Source organism: Eupeodes corollae, chromosome 1 (assembly GCF_945859685.1).
Source record: "Eupeodes corollae chromosome 1, idEupCoro1.1, whole genome shotgun sequence".
NCBI lineage: Eukaryota > Metazoa > Arthropoda > Insecta > Diptera > Syrphidae > Eupeodes > Eupeodes corollae.
Window position 1 is genome coordinate 203,541,076 of NC_079147.1, and position 14,435 is coordinate 203,555,510.

At 30.7% G+C, this 14,435-nt stretch overlaps 1 protein-coding gene across 1 annotated transcript in view; it reads right to left on the minus strand.

Moving 5' to 3' along the window:
* Positions 1–4,227: 4,227 nt before the first annotated feature.
* The window catches only part of LOC129938383 (limbic system-associated membrane protein-like), a 54,825-nt gene continuing 44,617 nt past the window's right edge, over positions 4,228–14,435 (minus strand). The window contains exons 5-6 of the mRNA XM_056045910.1: positions 10,930–11,187; positions 4,228–7,248 (exon numbers count right to left, since the gene is read on the minus strand). Of these exons, the coding sequence (XP_055901885.1) occupies positions 6,944–7,248; positions 10,930–11,187 (563 nt within the window). The 3' untranslated portion in view covers positions 4,228–6,943. The remainder of the gene's footprint in view (positions 7,249–10,929; positions 11,188–14,435) is intronic.

A 14,435-nucleotide genomic window follows, 5' to 3' on the forward strand; every position in this document is an offset into this window, starting at 1 on the left:
CCTGAAAGGCGTTTCGAACTAATAAAGACTTATTTGTGATGGGGGTAATTTTGATGTCAATTCAAAATTGAGGGTGTACGTCCCGTTTCGTCCCTTTGCTTCATGTCGCGTCGCTTCGTTGTACATCCATTCATTCATTCATCCTGTCCTTGCAACTAGACTTGAGTTGTGTTGTTCTGAAATAAGCAATTAAAAGATCCAAAATGAGTTTTGTATTTTACTTCAGCCTCAGAGATCATGGTTAAATAAATTGTAGTTATCGAAAACATGCCATCTCACCTATAAACATTTGTTTGAGTGAATTTTAATTGCGCTATTATTGTTTTATTTTCTGTTGTTATTGTTCGTGGGTTCTGTTGGTTGTTCAAGTAAAATGGGAGATCAACATTTTCCAAACATTAATTTATATGAGAGTCTTTTTCACTCAATAAAGTCGATAAAGTATCTGGATTAAATAAGCTTTGGTTTATATGTCCGTCGTCGCGTAGCTGGCCATCGCATTTCGGCTGATGAAATCGATGTGGGATGCAATGAATTTTAATAAAATTGTTTTGTACCGGAAATATGGGTATAGTCTGATGACTTTCTATAAACATGCAAGTGTGTACGCGGAATACAATTTGAGTCTATATTGTGGCCGATTAAATTATATTTTTTATTTGCAAGGAACATGACCGATGTAAATATGTGCACCTACATATATTAATTTGCAATCCGTTTATGATGAAGCTACAGGAAACACGTTACGATTTAAAATCAATGGCGGATGAATATTTTTTGAGCTGGTAAATTACAATTGAGTATATTTTTTAATATTTAATACCGTTGTCAAAACGGCTTTCTGTTTGATTTTTTGTTCGCTCTTTATATCTTTTTTGACTTTTTAAGGTTTAATACAAAATACCATTCTTTAGTAAAAAATATTTGATTCAAACAGACTTCATTGTTTCTACATTTTTAGATTGGATTGGGCTTAATCGTATTAACAAAAAAAAAAACAAGTAGAAAGTAATTTGTAAAGCCGTAATACGATCAACACGTATTTTTTGTAATAGGTTTATTTTCTAAAGTAACATTTTAACTTGTTCGTTCTTTCTAGAATAAATGCTTAAAAATAAATTTATTTAAATATGTACGTATACTTCAAATTATTTATGATTTGGTGACCGGAAATCATAGAAGAGAAATCTAAAAATAGAAAATTGAAAAAGCCGTATTCGTCCATCGAACATTCATATCTTCATATGTTTATATTAGGGCGCTTCTTTGCGACTATTTTTTGTTTGTAGGCCCCAAGGTACAAATTTGTTAAAAAAATAAAACAATTTATTGAGCATTTACGGTTAGTATTTTGTCTCGTCAAAGAAACATCTTAAGTTTTTCCATATGAAACACACTTAAACTTTTCTTCAGTAAAGACTTTTTCTCAGAATTGAACGCAGTACAGAAGCTTCCATTGCTTTTTCTCACCTTTCTGCCAATATCTTGAAAATGGTAACACCTGCAAAAATAAAGTAAAGCTCAGTTTTACAGGAAATACAATTTCCTACTAGAAACTACTCCGCAATAACTCACTAATAGTTGAAGTATATGAAACTTTCTTAAAGGTGGTTCAAAAATGTATGGACATTAAATGCTACTCAAACTTCTACGACCAATAGTTCGAAAATGTTATGTATAATATACGTTAGCGCTGTGTTGTAAAAAAATGAGATTCTTATAAAAAAAAACGGTTTTTTGGACGGTACTACCCTGTTCGTGGAAGTTAAGGATAAACTGCAATTAAAACTTTTGTAGAGTGTTAAAAGTGTTTCACATACAAAATAAATAAATAAGGTGGTGAGCGGACTGTTGCGCAACCCAATTTGATTTGATTTGGTGAGCAGTCCAAACTGTAGACAATATGATGCCGAATCAAACGGCTTACTTAAAAAGCACATTTTAGGACAAGAATTACTCGTGGAGGATTTGTCAATCCCTATAGAAAGAGGCAGTAACCGTGAAAAACTTTAGATGGCACAGGTAGGGATTGAACCCAAGAACTCTAGAATATGACAGTCCAACTCACTAACCATCATACAACGGGTACTGTATTTCATCTGGTTCATCTGGGCATTTTGTAACATTTCCCGCAAACGGTCTTTAAATAACCACCCTAATGGATGTTCTTATACATTTTTAGTTTTCCCCTTTTTGTAATTGGATGGAGTTTCTGTATGGATGAGAATGGAAAGTGGACGTTTTGAAAAAAGTTTTCTTTTAACGATTAAGCTAAGGTTCAATGAATTAATTTTATTTAAAATTTTACTGACTGTCTGTGACTGTCACTGTGACTTGAATATTAAATGAATATAGAAAATACCATATACTTGATAAGGATAAACTCTTTGAGATTATTTGATGATCTCTGATTCGTTTGCGATCCCCATCATTTCAAAATTTTCCATTACCGCAGCATGTCAGAATATTCAAAGTTAGTGTGTATTTCTAAATTATTCAATTCGTAATAGTAACTTAAAATTTTGTTGTTGTCCTGTTTGATTTCGCTATAACTTTACTCATTTTGTTGAAAAATAAATCACTGAATTTTTGTGTACTACCGAACTTATAGAAAATACATGTATTACACAGAACCACCGACTTCGACGATTCATCCGAGCACTCAATTCAAACTCAATAATCAACACGGTGACGAAAATTGAAAATGTCATTCATATTGAACGTGACTGAATATTGAATGCTGCTACTGACAAACTACACTTGACTACACAAGGACTAAACATAGTCCTCTTGCACAAAACACAGAACCATAGAGGAAACGAGAAATCCAAAGATAAAATAAAACAACAACAACTGCAAAAAATCTGGGAGTAAATTTACAAGTCCCTAAGTCGTTGTTATTCCAATCCGCACACAACAGTTTTTGAAGTGGAGTTTGGGCTTCGAGATTTGAGTCGAGGACGAGTTATTATTAGGAGCTGCTATGGGTTATTGCCTTTCGTATTTCTATCCCAATCCCTATCCCTACATACGTATAAATGAACAGGAACAACGCTGAAAAGGACTATGACTATGACTATATGAATATATAAGTATGTCGATGATGACGACGACGACGACAGCGGCGAATGCTTTTGTGTGTTTCTTCAAAGGATATGCGAGAGTTTGGTGGAAACTTTTCTCTATTCTATTCTAACTGTTCTGGATATATGAAAAGCCCCAGTGCACAGTACAATAACACAAAGGGGCTTTGTTGGTGGGTGGGATTTCCTAGAGAATCATTTATACACAGGACTTTTGAAGTTTTGTTTGTGTATGGGTTGAATAATTTTGTTTTTATGTGGATTGTTATGATTCGGCTTTTTCTACCTACTATATGACTGTAGATGGATCTATAAATGTGGACATACATCGGGTGGAGTCCTGATGGCCTAATAAAATGATAATACCACAAGTACATTCCTACAGGCAATGTCTCGCATATCAACCTAAAATACCAAAAAGGATATATTGATGAAGAAGAACATGAGAAAAAAGGACCCAGATATATTCAGATATTGGATTGGTTTTTATTTGAAATTTTTGATGCTTAATATTGTGTTTCCTTTTTTGATGTGGTATAAAGGATTTTGATATAGCGTCGTCGTCAACATGACTCCTTGAATAATAATAATAAAAAAATGAAATCGCAGTTTGGTAAAAGATTCACTTTCTAAGGAAGGATTGAGTTTTTTTTTCTGTTTGTTAGCGACGTTGTTTTTAAACCAAAAGGATATGGGAAAAATTGCCATATGAATATAGTAAAACATTAAAAGTTAAGTTTTCTGATGGTAAAAAGTATTAGTATGGAGCTCAATGATCTATATTTTTAGTATATGAACAAAGTAATATCTTCAGGCTTAGCTGTTTAAAAAAATATATTAGAACTTCAAGGAGTTAAGATTAGATTGAGTGTCATAGTTACTAACTTTGAACGCAATTTAAAACAATTTGTAAAGTTTAGACTTAGGCGTTAACTCTAGAATTCAAATAAATATTTTGTCTTTAAGGCAGTGGAAATTCATTATAAGGATACAGAATACAATATTTGGAATTAAACTGAAGTATTCTTTTAGTTGAATTATTTTTCTTCTGTTAAGAAACTTACCTTAAAATGATTTAATATCCTTCTTACGATAGAATTTATTGAAACATTCGTGACATATATTCATTTTGTCTTATTTTTATTGACCTTTTCACTCTTTTGTTTTATTTTCTTAAAAATTATTTTTTTTTCATATACATTCATATCAAACTTAAATAATTGAATATAGGTACATAGTAAATATGGTTTTATTATTATTATTTTGTTTGTTTAAATAACTAAAGCCTTGCCCGAATTTCTTACAATTAATAGATTTTTGTTGGTTTAAATTTGATGTACACTAGTTTTTAATTGCATCATAAGAAAAATTCATGTTTTTCTTAAATTTTATTTACAATATTTATTTTTGTTTTGAAAATAATTGAGTAACATATGAATACAAAAAAATATACTGTTTTTACAATATAGATACATAAATGCATTTCCACTCTCCGTGAACATGAATTGGTAAATTTAAAACTATTATTAGTGTTTTCTTCCATTGACTGATTTATTTTTTAATATATTTTATTTATTGTTTAAGTTTATTTTTGTTATTAAATAAATTCACTAGGTGCATTCGTTTTTTATTGTTGTTTTTTTTTATTATTATTGACAAAAAAAATTGTTACTTCATTAAAAATTATGATACACCGGTGTTTATTGTAAAATTTAATTTTATTGAATAGTGTCCTTTTTCAATTTGCTTATGTTGTTTCTATACAGAAGTGGAAAATACCTGTTAATTTACTTGAAGTTAAATTAAAAAATGTAATAATTATTTTGTGAATATGCTTTGCAAATTTTCTAACACTATTAAAATAGTATTTTTTTTTAATGGAAGCTTTTTTTAATCATTACTTAGGATTTATAAACAAAATGTTCTTATTTAAGAGTTTAGATTAATTTTTGTGTGAAAACTAGAGATTCTTTACAAAATACACTAGATGCTGCCAAAAATGATTTTTTTCGTTGCTTTTTATTCTTTGTGTTTCCTTTGAAAGTGGGGTTTGTAAAAAACAGTCTGTAAGGTTAGAACCTTATTAGCGAAAACCTCTTTTTCTTTTGCTAGACTTTTTGACTATCGTTGCCCCCAATTATTATCATCAAAATTTATATTATTGCTGTTCAAAATTAACTTTCAGGATCTATTTTTTTCTAGTTTTTCCCACAGTAATTTCATCAGATGTTAAGTAAATGATAACTTATAAGCAATTTAGTAAAAAATTAAGTCCATTTTAGGAGGTTACTAAGTCTAATTTATGATTTTCTGATTTCAAACAATTTTAGAATCAAACCATCTTTTTAACATTATACCAAATATAAAATCATGTAATTGCAATTTAGTAATTGGCTAAAACTGTCATTTTGTTTAGACGTTCTCAGATGCAACATTTTTAGTTAGTAAAAGATAAAATTCCTAGAATGACCCGAGCCCTGTTTCGACACACACTTTTTACATTGCAAGTTTGCACTTTTACTTCGCAAAATATGTTTCACCAAACTCAGATTTTCAAAGTGCAAAGTCTTTTCATTAAAGAGAAAAGTTTTGTTATTTTGCAAACCGTTTGTTTTTCAATAAAGTTTGAAAATTATATTTAGAATTTTGAAAAAATATGTAAAAAGAAATGTTTATTTGCAAATAAAAGTTTGTTTCGAAAAATTGTCAAAAACTGATAAAAAAAATTATGAATCGTTTTGGAAATGGAGAAGGATTCAATTGTTAACAAGATAATGGACATCGGTTTTTTTTTCATTTTGGCAAGTTTACCAAAGAATATGAAGTATGAATTTAAGGTTTAACGCGTTGATTAATCTCAATTTCAAAAAAGTCTGATTTTGTACAGTTTTTTTAATCCGTCAACATCGTAACCACCTTTTAATTCTATTTGACAGTTTAAAGCATAAAATCGTTTCTTTTGAAAAGGTGTTGTTAATAAAATGAGGAAGGTAAAATTAGGGACCAAAAAGTAGTAAAACAAATAATTAACTTCGATATTTGAAATGATTCTTCGACAAAAGAAAGTTTTCGAGTAACGGAAAGTAATATTGAATAAGTGTTGTCTGAAATTGGAAACAGAAATGTACAAAATAGTTTATCGAGTGTCGAATATTATTATTGATGAATTTCTCTCAACAACATTCGCTGGGCATAAAATTGTTCAGACATGGCCTCTCAATTTTTTCCTCATGGAAAATTTCTTATGTAGATCAATTTGCTGTAATTTACTTTGCAACTTTTCAAGAAACGAAATAATTACAAAGTTGTATTTTAAATTGATGAAATACTAACTTTTGATTTTCACTTTTCAAATAAAGTCTCAAAAATACAAAAGTCTTTTTACTTTGCAAATTTTGTGAAACACTTGGCAACTTTAAATTGCAGAATAATGTTTGTTGGCAAATTTTTAAAGAGAAAAGTAAAAAGTGTTTGGAGAAATAGGTCCCAGTACTTTGATGATTTATTTAGAAAATTGCTAAACTAGTAAAATTCTAAGACCTTAAAAAAGGTTGATTAAAATTTAGCTAATCTGTAAATTAGATTCTCCTAAACCAAAACATATTATTATAAAAACCAAAATAGGAACATAATAGACATATGTATTCTTACTCATAACGATTTTTTAATTTACTTACATAACTTAACAATTATTATTATTATTATTCTTAAATCTAATTAATAGTCGTTCAAAAAATCACATTTTATTTTCTTAAAAATTATAGACTCCAAAATCTCTTTACTTTTTTACTTCCATTTTTGTTTTGTTATTGACAAAAATCAATATTTTAAATTAGTCCTCGTTTCTCTTACATTATTAATCACCTAAAGGACCAAAAATATCCTATTGACGATGGCAGACATAACACAAACATCATCCAACTTATGACGCAATCATCCACCAGGAACAATCGTAATGTAGTAATTGCATGATGTACGAATGTTTTGGTGCTGCTGATGGAGGTGAAAGTCGACGCTGCCAGCGTCAGTTTTCGTTTTCGGTAACAATGCAATGATGATGCAAAATTGTTGGTAGTACTTGTTGTTGTTGTAGTAGTACTGTTGCCATGCTGCATTGCGGCAGGATGTTCGCCGTTTATAACATGCACCACAACGCTGTCCGAATCTGCACGTAAAAATATACACAAATAAAATTTAAAAAAAAAAGCTACAAACAAAAGTTTAAGAGCAGAAACAAGTTTACTAAAAAATTAAAAAAACAAAAATTAAATTATTTTTACATGTGTAAAAAAGTGAACCACTTAATTTCTATTTTCAAAAGGATATTTTTCATTTTCATTCGCTGCATCAGCAGAAACATCGGGTTCTCTTTTCTTTTTCATTTTCTTTTTTTTCCTCGATAGCTAGTTTCTGTGTTGTTTTATGTGCAGAATTTTCCATTCATCGCAGAATAAGCAAAGTTACTTTAGTTTTTCTCGTATCTCTTTTCAAAAAATTACAAAAATAAAAATAAAAATTATTTCTAAGGACAAAAAAGGAAGAGCTCGCTTTTACAGGACAAACGTAACGTGAATGTAATGTTGTGAACAAAAATGTTGTTTCTTTATGAATAAGAATATGTGAATATTCTTTAGTTGCAGGCATGCTGAATGTATGTGTGTGCTCAACACGACTATACTAGTTGGCGTTTTTGTAGTTTTTTTTTCTATACTATTTGCCGATGTCCTAGAAGGGATGGTGGAAGTTTGTTCAACATTTTATCACCAGGTGAAGTTTCCTAGATCCTTTGCATCCATCGGCATTCGGCCGTCATTGAAAAGGTGAATTTTCAAAAAAAGAAAGAGATAGAATTTCAATGTCAGCAATGTTTTTTTTATGTTACATACATTCAAATGGGCTTTTGAAGGTTACTTTTTCTAAATCTACCGACAAGGTCATTGGAGCAATACACATACACATTGAATCTGAGAATGAAAAAAGGACTATGTAATGAAAAGTTTAAGGATACAATTTCAACATTGAAAATAGTACATTTTCAAAAGAACTTGAATTGATTAGGATATTCAATATGTATGTATGTATGTTAAGTGATTTTGAGTATAGACTATTAAATCTAGATAAAGTTAAAGGATAACATGAATACTGCTGGGAATGAATGTTTTCTATAATGTAACTTCTTTGAAAGTCAATATTGTAGCGATCAGCAGATGAAGTGATTTTAGTATACTCAAAAAGAAGGAAGAAAGGACTTGTTTGAACCCTTTTTAGTTGCAATTTAATTAATTTTTTTTTTTCAAACATTTCCTAGATGCCAAGAAAAGTAAACCTTAAGTGACAAAATCTGAATATTAAACGAGCTCATATAAGCTGAATAAGAAATCTCAGAGAGCTTGTGTCGCTTTGTGGGTAAGTAGATAGGTACCTACATCAAAGATAAAATCCTCCGAACGCAGAATCACGTTCCTTTCGTGTCATCGCCGCAGCCTTAGCATTTGTAGTCTTCGTTGTCGTCGTTGTCAGCAAAGAAACATTCCATGTTGACAAAATGTATAAACTTACTTAAGTTAAGATAACAAGGATCTCTTCACATATGCGCAGGTACGTTCCTATAGGTATACATGTCTTTACCTTTATGTGTCTAGTGTATGCCACTTCAAATGTACCTTGTCCTTTTTAGTTTTATGAAAAGTGGGTAAAGTAGGTACATTTGAAAAAAATAAAAATAAAAAAACACACGTCAAGTATTTATATACACATGTACGAGTATATACCTTTATCTCGTTTTCTCTTCTCTTAGACTTTTGCTTAGTTAGAGAGAAGTCAACAATGGTAGAGCTTATATTGTAGGGCAACAAAACACACTTTATTTGGAAAATAAAAAATATAAATACGAATAAAAACAGGACGAAAAAAGGATTCCCGTGTTTACTGTATGTACCTCTTACATAGTATACATTTCACCTATTCATTTGAATGTTAGTAGGATTACTATTTGTTTTAGTATGTAGCTGCTTTGTGTGCTTCATGATACACTCCACAACGAGCGAATATACAACATACAAACAAACACATGCACAGAACACCCATCATCCTTACAGAGGGAATAACTATGTGGTCTACATTTTGGTTTAGTATTACTGACCCAGTTATTCTAGGTGATTTATTGTTTCACACAATAAGCCCTCTTCTGCAATATCACGAAGCCAAGAAGCTTAAATATCTCCCTTATATTATTAGAAGAAGGTGGCAGCCGTGGTGTGTATGTAGAATAAATAGAACATCGCGTAAATGTTGTGACTTGTGACTATGTGAGAATGCGGGTTAAGGAAGCTCTATAGAAAAGGACATTTCTATAAATCCAAGTGATAAAAGGTAGTTGGATTGGGAATGTGTTAAGAGCAGTGTTGTTATAATTTCCTCTTAAGTTTCATTCATTTTGTTTTAAATTTAATAATCAATAAGTTATAGCAAAAAATAAAACCAGCGCTGAGATCAAAAGAAGAAAGTAATTGAGGCCAAGCAATTAAAGTGTCGCAATAAAGGACCCTAATCATTTACGCCCTCCTTTAAATGTGCAGAATCTTGGACTATGACAAAAGCTCAAAGCGAATGAAAGCACCTTAAGTCGAGAACTCACCCAACTTGGAGTGAGCAACTGAAATAATCTATCTAGCGACCATACTAGAAGGAGTTTGTTGGGTGAGTCCCTAGTTCACACAGGACTGCGGCGGCGCCATCTTAAGTAACTTTGAGTTAAAAGTTAATAAGGTTTGATTTAGTTTTTTGTGTCGGAGTTTAAAATGTTATCTACTTTAGGAGAAGATTAACTTTAATATAGTCTCTTAAGCCACATTTTTATATTTAGCTACGTTTTCAATTTATTTTATTAAACATATTAAAAAGTGACCGCGCTGTTAAAACTCTCTAAGAAATACAGATTAAATGCAATTGCCCTTTTTTCTATATAAGACTTTGTCAAATTAGATTTTAAGGCCCAAAGGTTTCAAAAAAAGATGGAGCACTGTTAGTCATTCGACATTCGCATAGCACGTTTAAAAAACGAATCTCTGTACTTCACAGTACGATTAAGTTGGGCACAAGGGTATATCGACATTGCAAGAAATGCTAGTATTACGATTGAATTGTTTAAGTGGAGGTTGAAGAATTCATATTCATTTCTTGTTAGCTCAAATGATTATTTTGCACACAACAACCCCCTGTTTGTCAAAGAGACATAGTTGCGAGAATATAAGAGTGTATCTAAATGTGAAACAACTTTTTCTTTTATGTACTTAAGAGTTTCGTTGAATATTGTTACAATTCTCTAATAACAACTCTGTTCATTTTTATAACATTAAAGGGGTACGTAGTTCAAACCATATAAAAGTAGAGTACCTAAGCCGTATATAAAAGTTCGTTATAAGTTCATTTTATTACTACCTAAATTGGGAAGAACGAGCAGTTATTCCTTGAGAAATATTCTTCTATTTGTCTGTGATGTACCACTAGAAACTTTCCCTACATCCCACTTATTATTTATTCTACACATGAATGGTATACTAATGCAAAGGATAATGATTTAATTTCTAATATTTCAATGTCAAAACAAAGGACATCCACTCTCTTTGACACCGACATTAAGAAAAATAACATTATTTCCTCCATGAACATGTGTGGAACATATTTTTCATAAAGTTTAATGTCATATGCATTTCCATATCGTAGCGTGCTGGCGCGGTGGAGGCTTTGGCCCCACTTTTCTGTCACAAATTTCTCTATCTTTCTTAAGAAAAATAAAAGTAACAAAAATAAAACTACCAACAACATATTTTTATTTTACACTTACCTGAACTACTCGGCGAACAGGTATAGTTGCCAGAATCAGCTGGCGTTGCCTTTGCTATCAATAATTTACTCGTCCGAGTCTGTCGTTCTGTTATAACGTTGATGCCACCACGTTGAGAATAATTCATGACACGTTTTCCTTTGTACCAATAAATAAATGACGGCGGTATTGGTGATTGCATCGCCAGGCATGTCAGATTTATATCACTGCCACTTTTTATAAAAAGTTCTGAGTTGCCAAGGATTTTCGCACGTGATACTATCAACAAAAATAAATAAAAAATAAAAATGAACAAGTGCAAACAAAAACAACAAAATTAAAACAGAAAAGGGGGAAGGAAAAAGGGAATATAAAATTTTGTAAACTTTTATTAAATAATGATGGTAAAGAGTAGAGCTGGTGAATTTATGGTTTTACCTTTTGTAGAACAAATATTTTTACAAACGTATTTATACATACAAACTTATATGTATGTATACATACGTATATAAATAGGTATGGGCATAATTGAACAAGGATCAAACTGCATCATATGAGTACGTAGCTCCTTATAAAAAAAACACCTTAAAAAGCACTAAAAGTGCACGCGCAAGAATGAATTTACGTGAAATTTCTGCTCGTATTTATGTGTACGATGAGGAGAAAGGAAATGTTGCAAGGATGTTTGTAAAGAATGAAGATTAAGTGATATTTAACTGAACATAATCAAAAGTTGAAGGTAGTTGGTATGTTGGTACATTAGGGTGGTTCAAAGAAAATCAATTTTTGTTCCTACAATTTACGTTCACCTACAAAATTGATAACTCAAAGTCAAAGAACAGAATTCTATAAAAAAAACTATACTTTTTAAGGAAACACTATTTTGAGATAGAAAATTTTGGGACACAGCATCAAAACAAATTGTATTTTGTTGGTACATTTAAAGCACTCGCCATTTTTAACAACTTAAGTCAATACATTAAAAGCTTCTAAAATACTGTTGAAAATGTATTTTAGATAAAAACTTCCGATTTTAGTAAGATTTTGTTCAGCAAAGGTGAACATAACTTAAGGAATTTTATTTTCAACTCTTGATTTTGTATTCAACCAAAGTTGATGCTTTAAACTTGAGATTTCCAACTTAAGATTGTCATAACTCCTGAAGAGCAAGATTATAGAAGTTGATAAAGAAATATTAATTTTTTTAATTTCTTATTTTGATATTAATGAAATCATGTTTATGCCGCTCCGAAGTAAAATTGGAATTTTGTAACTTTATTTGGTTCGGACTGTCTAATGACATTTGAATCTACACCTACAACCATATTAAGCCCAGCTCACATAAAAACTACAGCCACAACCTCTTAGATACGTCGAATGGGTGCTTGTACCATAGGCGGTGGATGGCGATTTTTCGAACAAAATTTTCTCCAGCGACGAAGCCAATTTCTCACTCGGTGGATATATTCTAACTAAAATGTTCGTATTTGGGGTTCTGAGAATTTTCAAGTGGCCATTATATCCACAAAAAGTCACTGTTTTGTGCGCTCGTTCATCCGGAGGTTGATAGACCCTTATTTCTTCGAAAACAACTGTCACCGTCAATTCGAAGCATTATGGTTATATGATTATCGATTGTTTTTGCCTGTTATTGAAGAATATGTGGTTTCAACAAGAAGTTGCAACATGCCACACAACCCGGGATAATATGGGACTTTGTGGCAAAAAGACATTTCCTGGCCATGTAATTTCTCGTCGTGGCGATACCAACTAGCCACAGAGATCATACAGTTTTACACCGCTGGACTATGTTTTGTGGGGCAACGCGAAAGACTCTATTTATGCAGAAAAATCTTTAACTCTTGAGCACTCAAAACCAACCTTCGTCAAGTTATGGCTGATATACCGCCCACTATGTGTCAAAAAGTGGTCGAAAATTATCTCAAAGGAATCGAATCGCGTGGTGTTCATTTAAATAAAGTATTGTTTCAAACACAATGTCAACGTTCAAACTTTACAGTGAAAAAGAAATATCATGACAAAAATAATTTATATGTGTTTTATTTACGTTTACTTTTGAAACCACAAAATGGATAACCTGCATATACAATAGAAATAGTATCTTCTTAATATGAAGTTAGAAAAAAGAATGAGTATACAATCACGTAAATATGGTTTTTTGTAACTCTTTCTAATAACTTCAATTTTGATTCATTTATAATCATTCATTATCCTTTAATCGTTGAAGTTTAACCCCGTTTTTTTTCACTTGATAAATACATAATAATAATAATAATAATAATAATAATAATAATAACTCCTTGCATTAACATAATAATAACTCCTTGCATTGACAGCTTTTGTCAATTTCAAATTGCGTTTCAACTCTAGAGTTGTAATCAAAGCTGCCTTAGTATTTCTAAAAAAAATATATATTCACAAACAAAAACATATTTAGAATAAAAACAGTGTTTTACATGAATCCCCCTTATTTGGTCATACAAAAATGCCAAAGTATTTAAATTGGCATTAATTTTTTCGTAATTATTTTTTATTGAAAATATTTTGAAGTTTTAGAACTTCAACTATTCAGGTAATAAGAAGAAAATTGTCATACAAAGATGTTGGAAATTAAATTGAAAACTGAAAAAATGATACGAGCAATTTTACAAAATATTTTCGAATTATATGCTTGGATTTATGTACCTACCTACATTTCAAAGATAGATTACTTATGACCAATTATTTTCTGTTTTTATTTAAGATTTCACTAATCTAAAAAAGAAACCTTTTCAATTAAAAAGGACTGATAACACATATATATATGTATATTTCCGTCATTCCTCTTTCATTTGGCTTAATTTTTATTTTCTTCATTTACCATTGACTACCGATGACTATCAAATAGTCTTCTCTTATCCTTTTAATCCATCTGTGATAAAAAAGGGCGATCTGAAACAAATTACTCAAGTCATCAATTTTAAAGCTCAGCTCTATTATCCTTTCATCCTTTATTTCTTTCGATATTAAAAACTAGATATGTATCTGTGTTATAAAATAAGTATAGGTACTATGCTCAAACAAAACGAACAAAATAACAAACACAAAAAAAGACAGACAATGACGTTTTAATAAATCTTTTCTTAAATCACTCCACCGATGTTCATTATATTGTGCTCTTCAATCCCAAAGGTTTTTCAGGATAGATGCTATATACACACACATTTATAAAAAAAATGACAGGAGAAAAAAGTTAACTCCTTTGGTTTTAATCCTCCAATGCAATGACAACGGAGATTTCCTTGTTCTCTGATGATGGAAAAGTATATAATTGTATCGATTCTGAACTGATTTATCCCTCGGCCCTTAGTTTTCTTTTGTTTTGTTTGTTTTTTGACCAACAAAATGTTGGGGTATAACAGTTATAATATGTTTCATTTTTGCTTTTCCAACACAAGAGGAAAATGCATTCTCTCTAAATGAATAATTTTTAAGGTACTTTAAGAAGAATGTTTTTTTTTTTTATG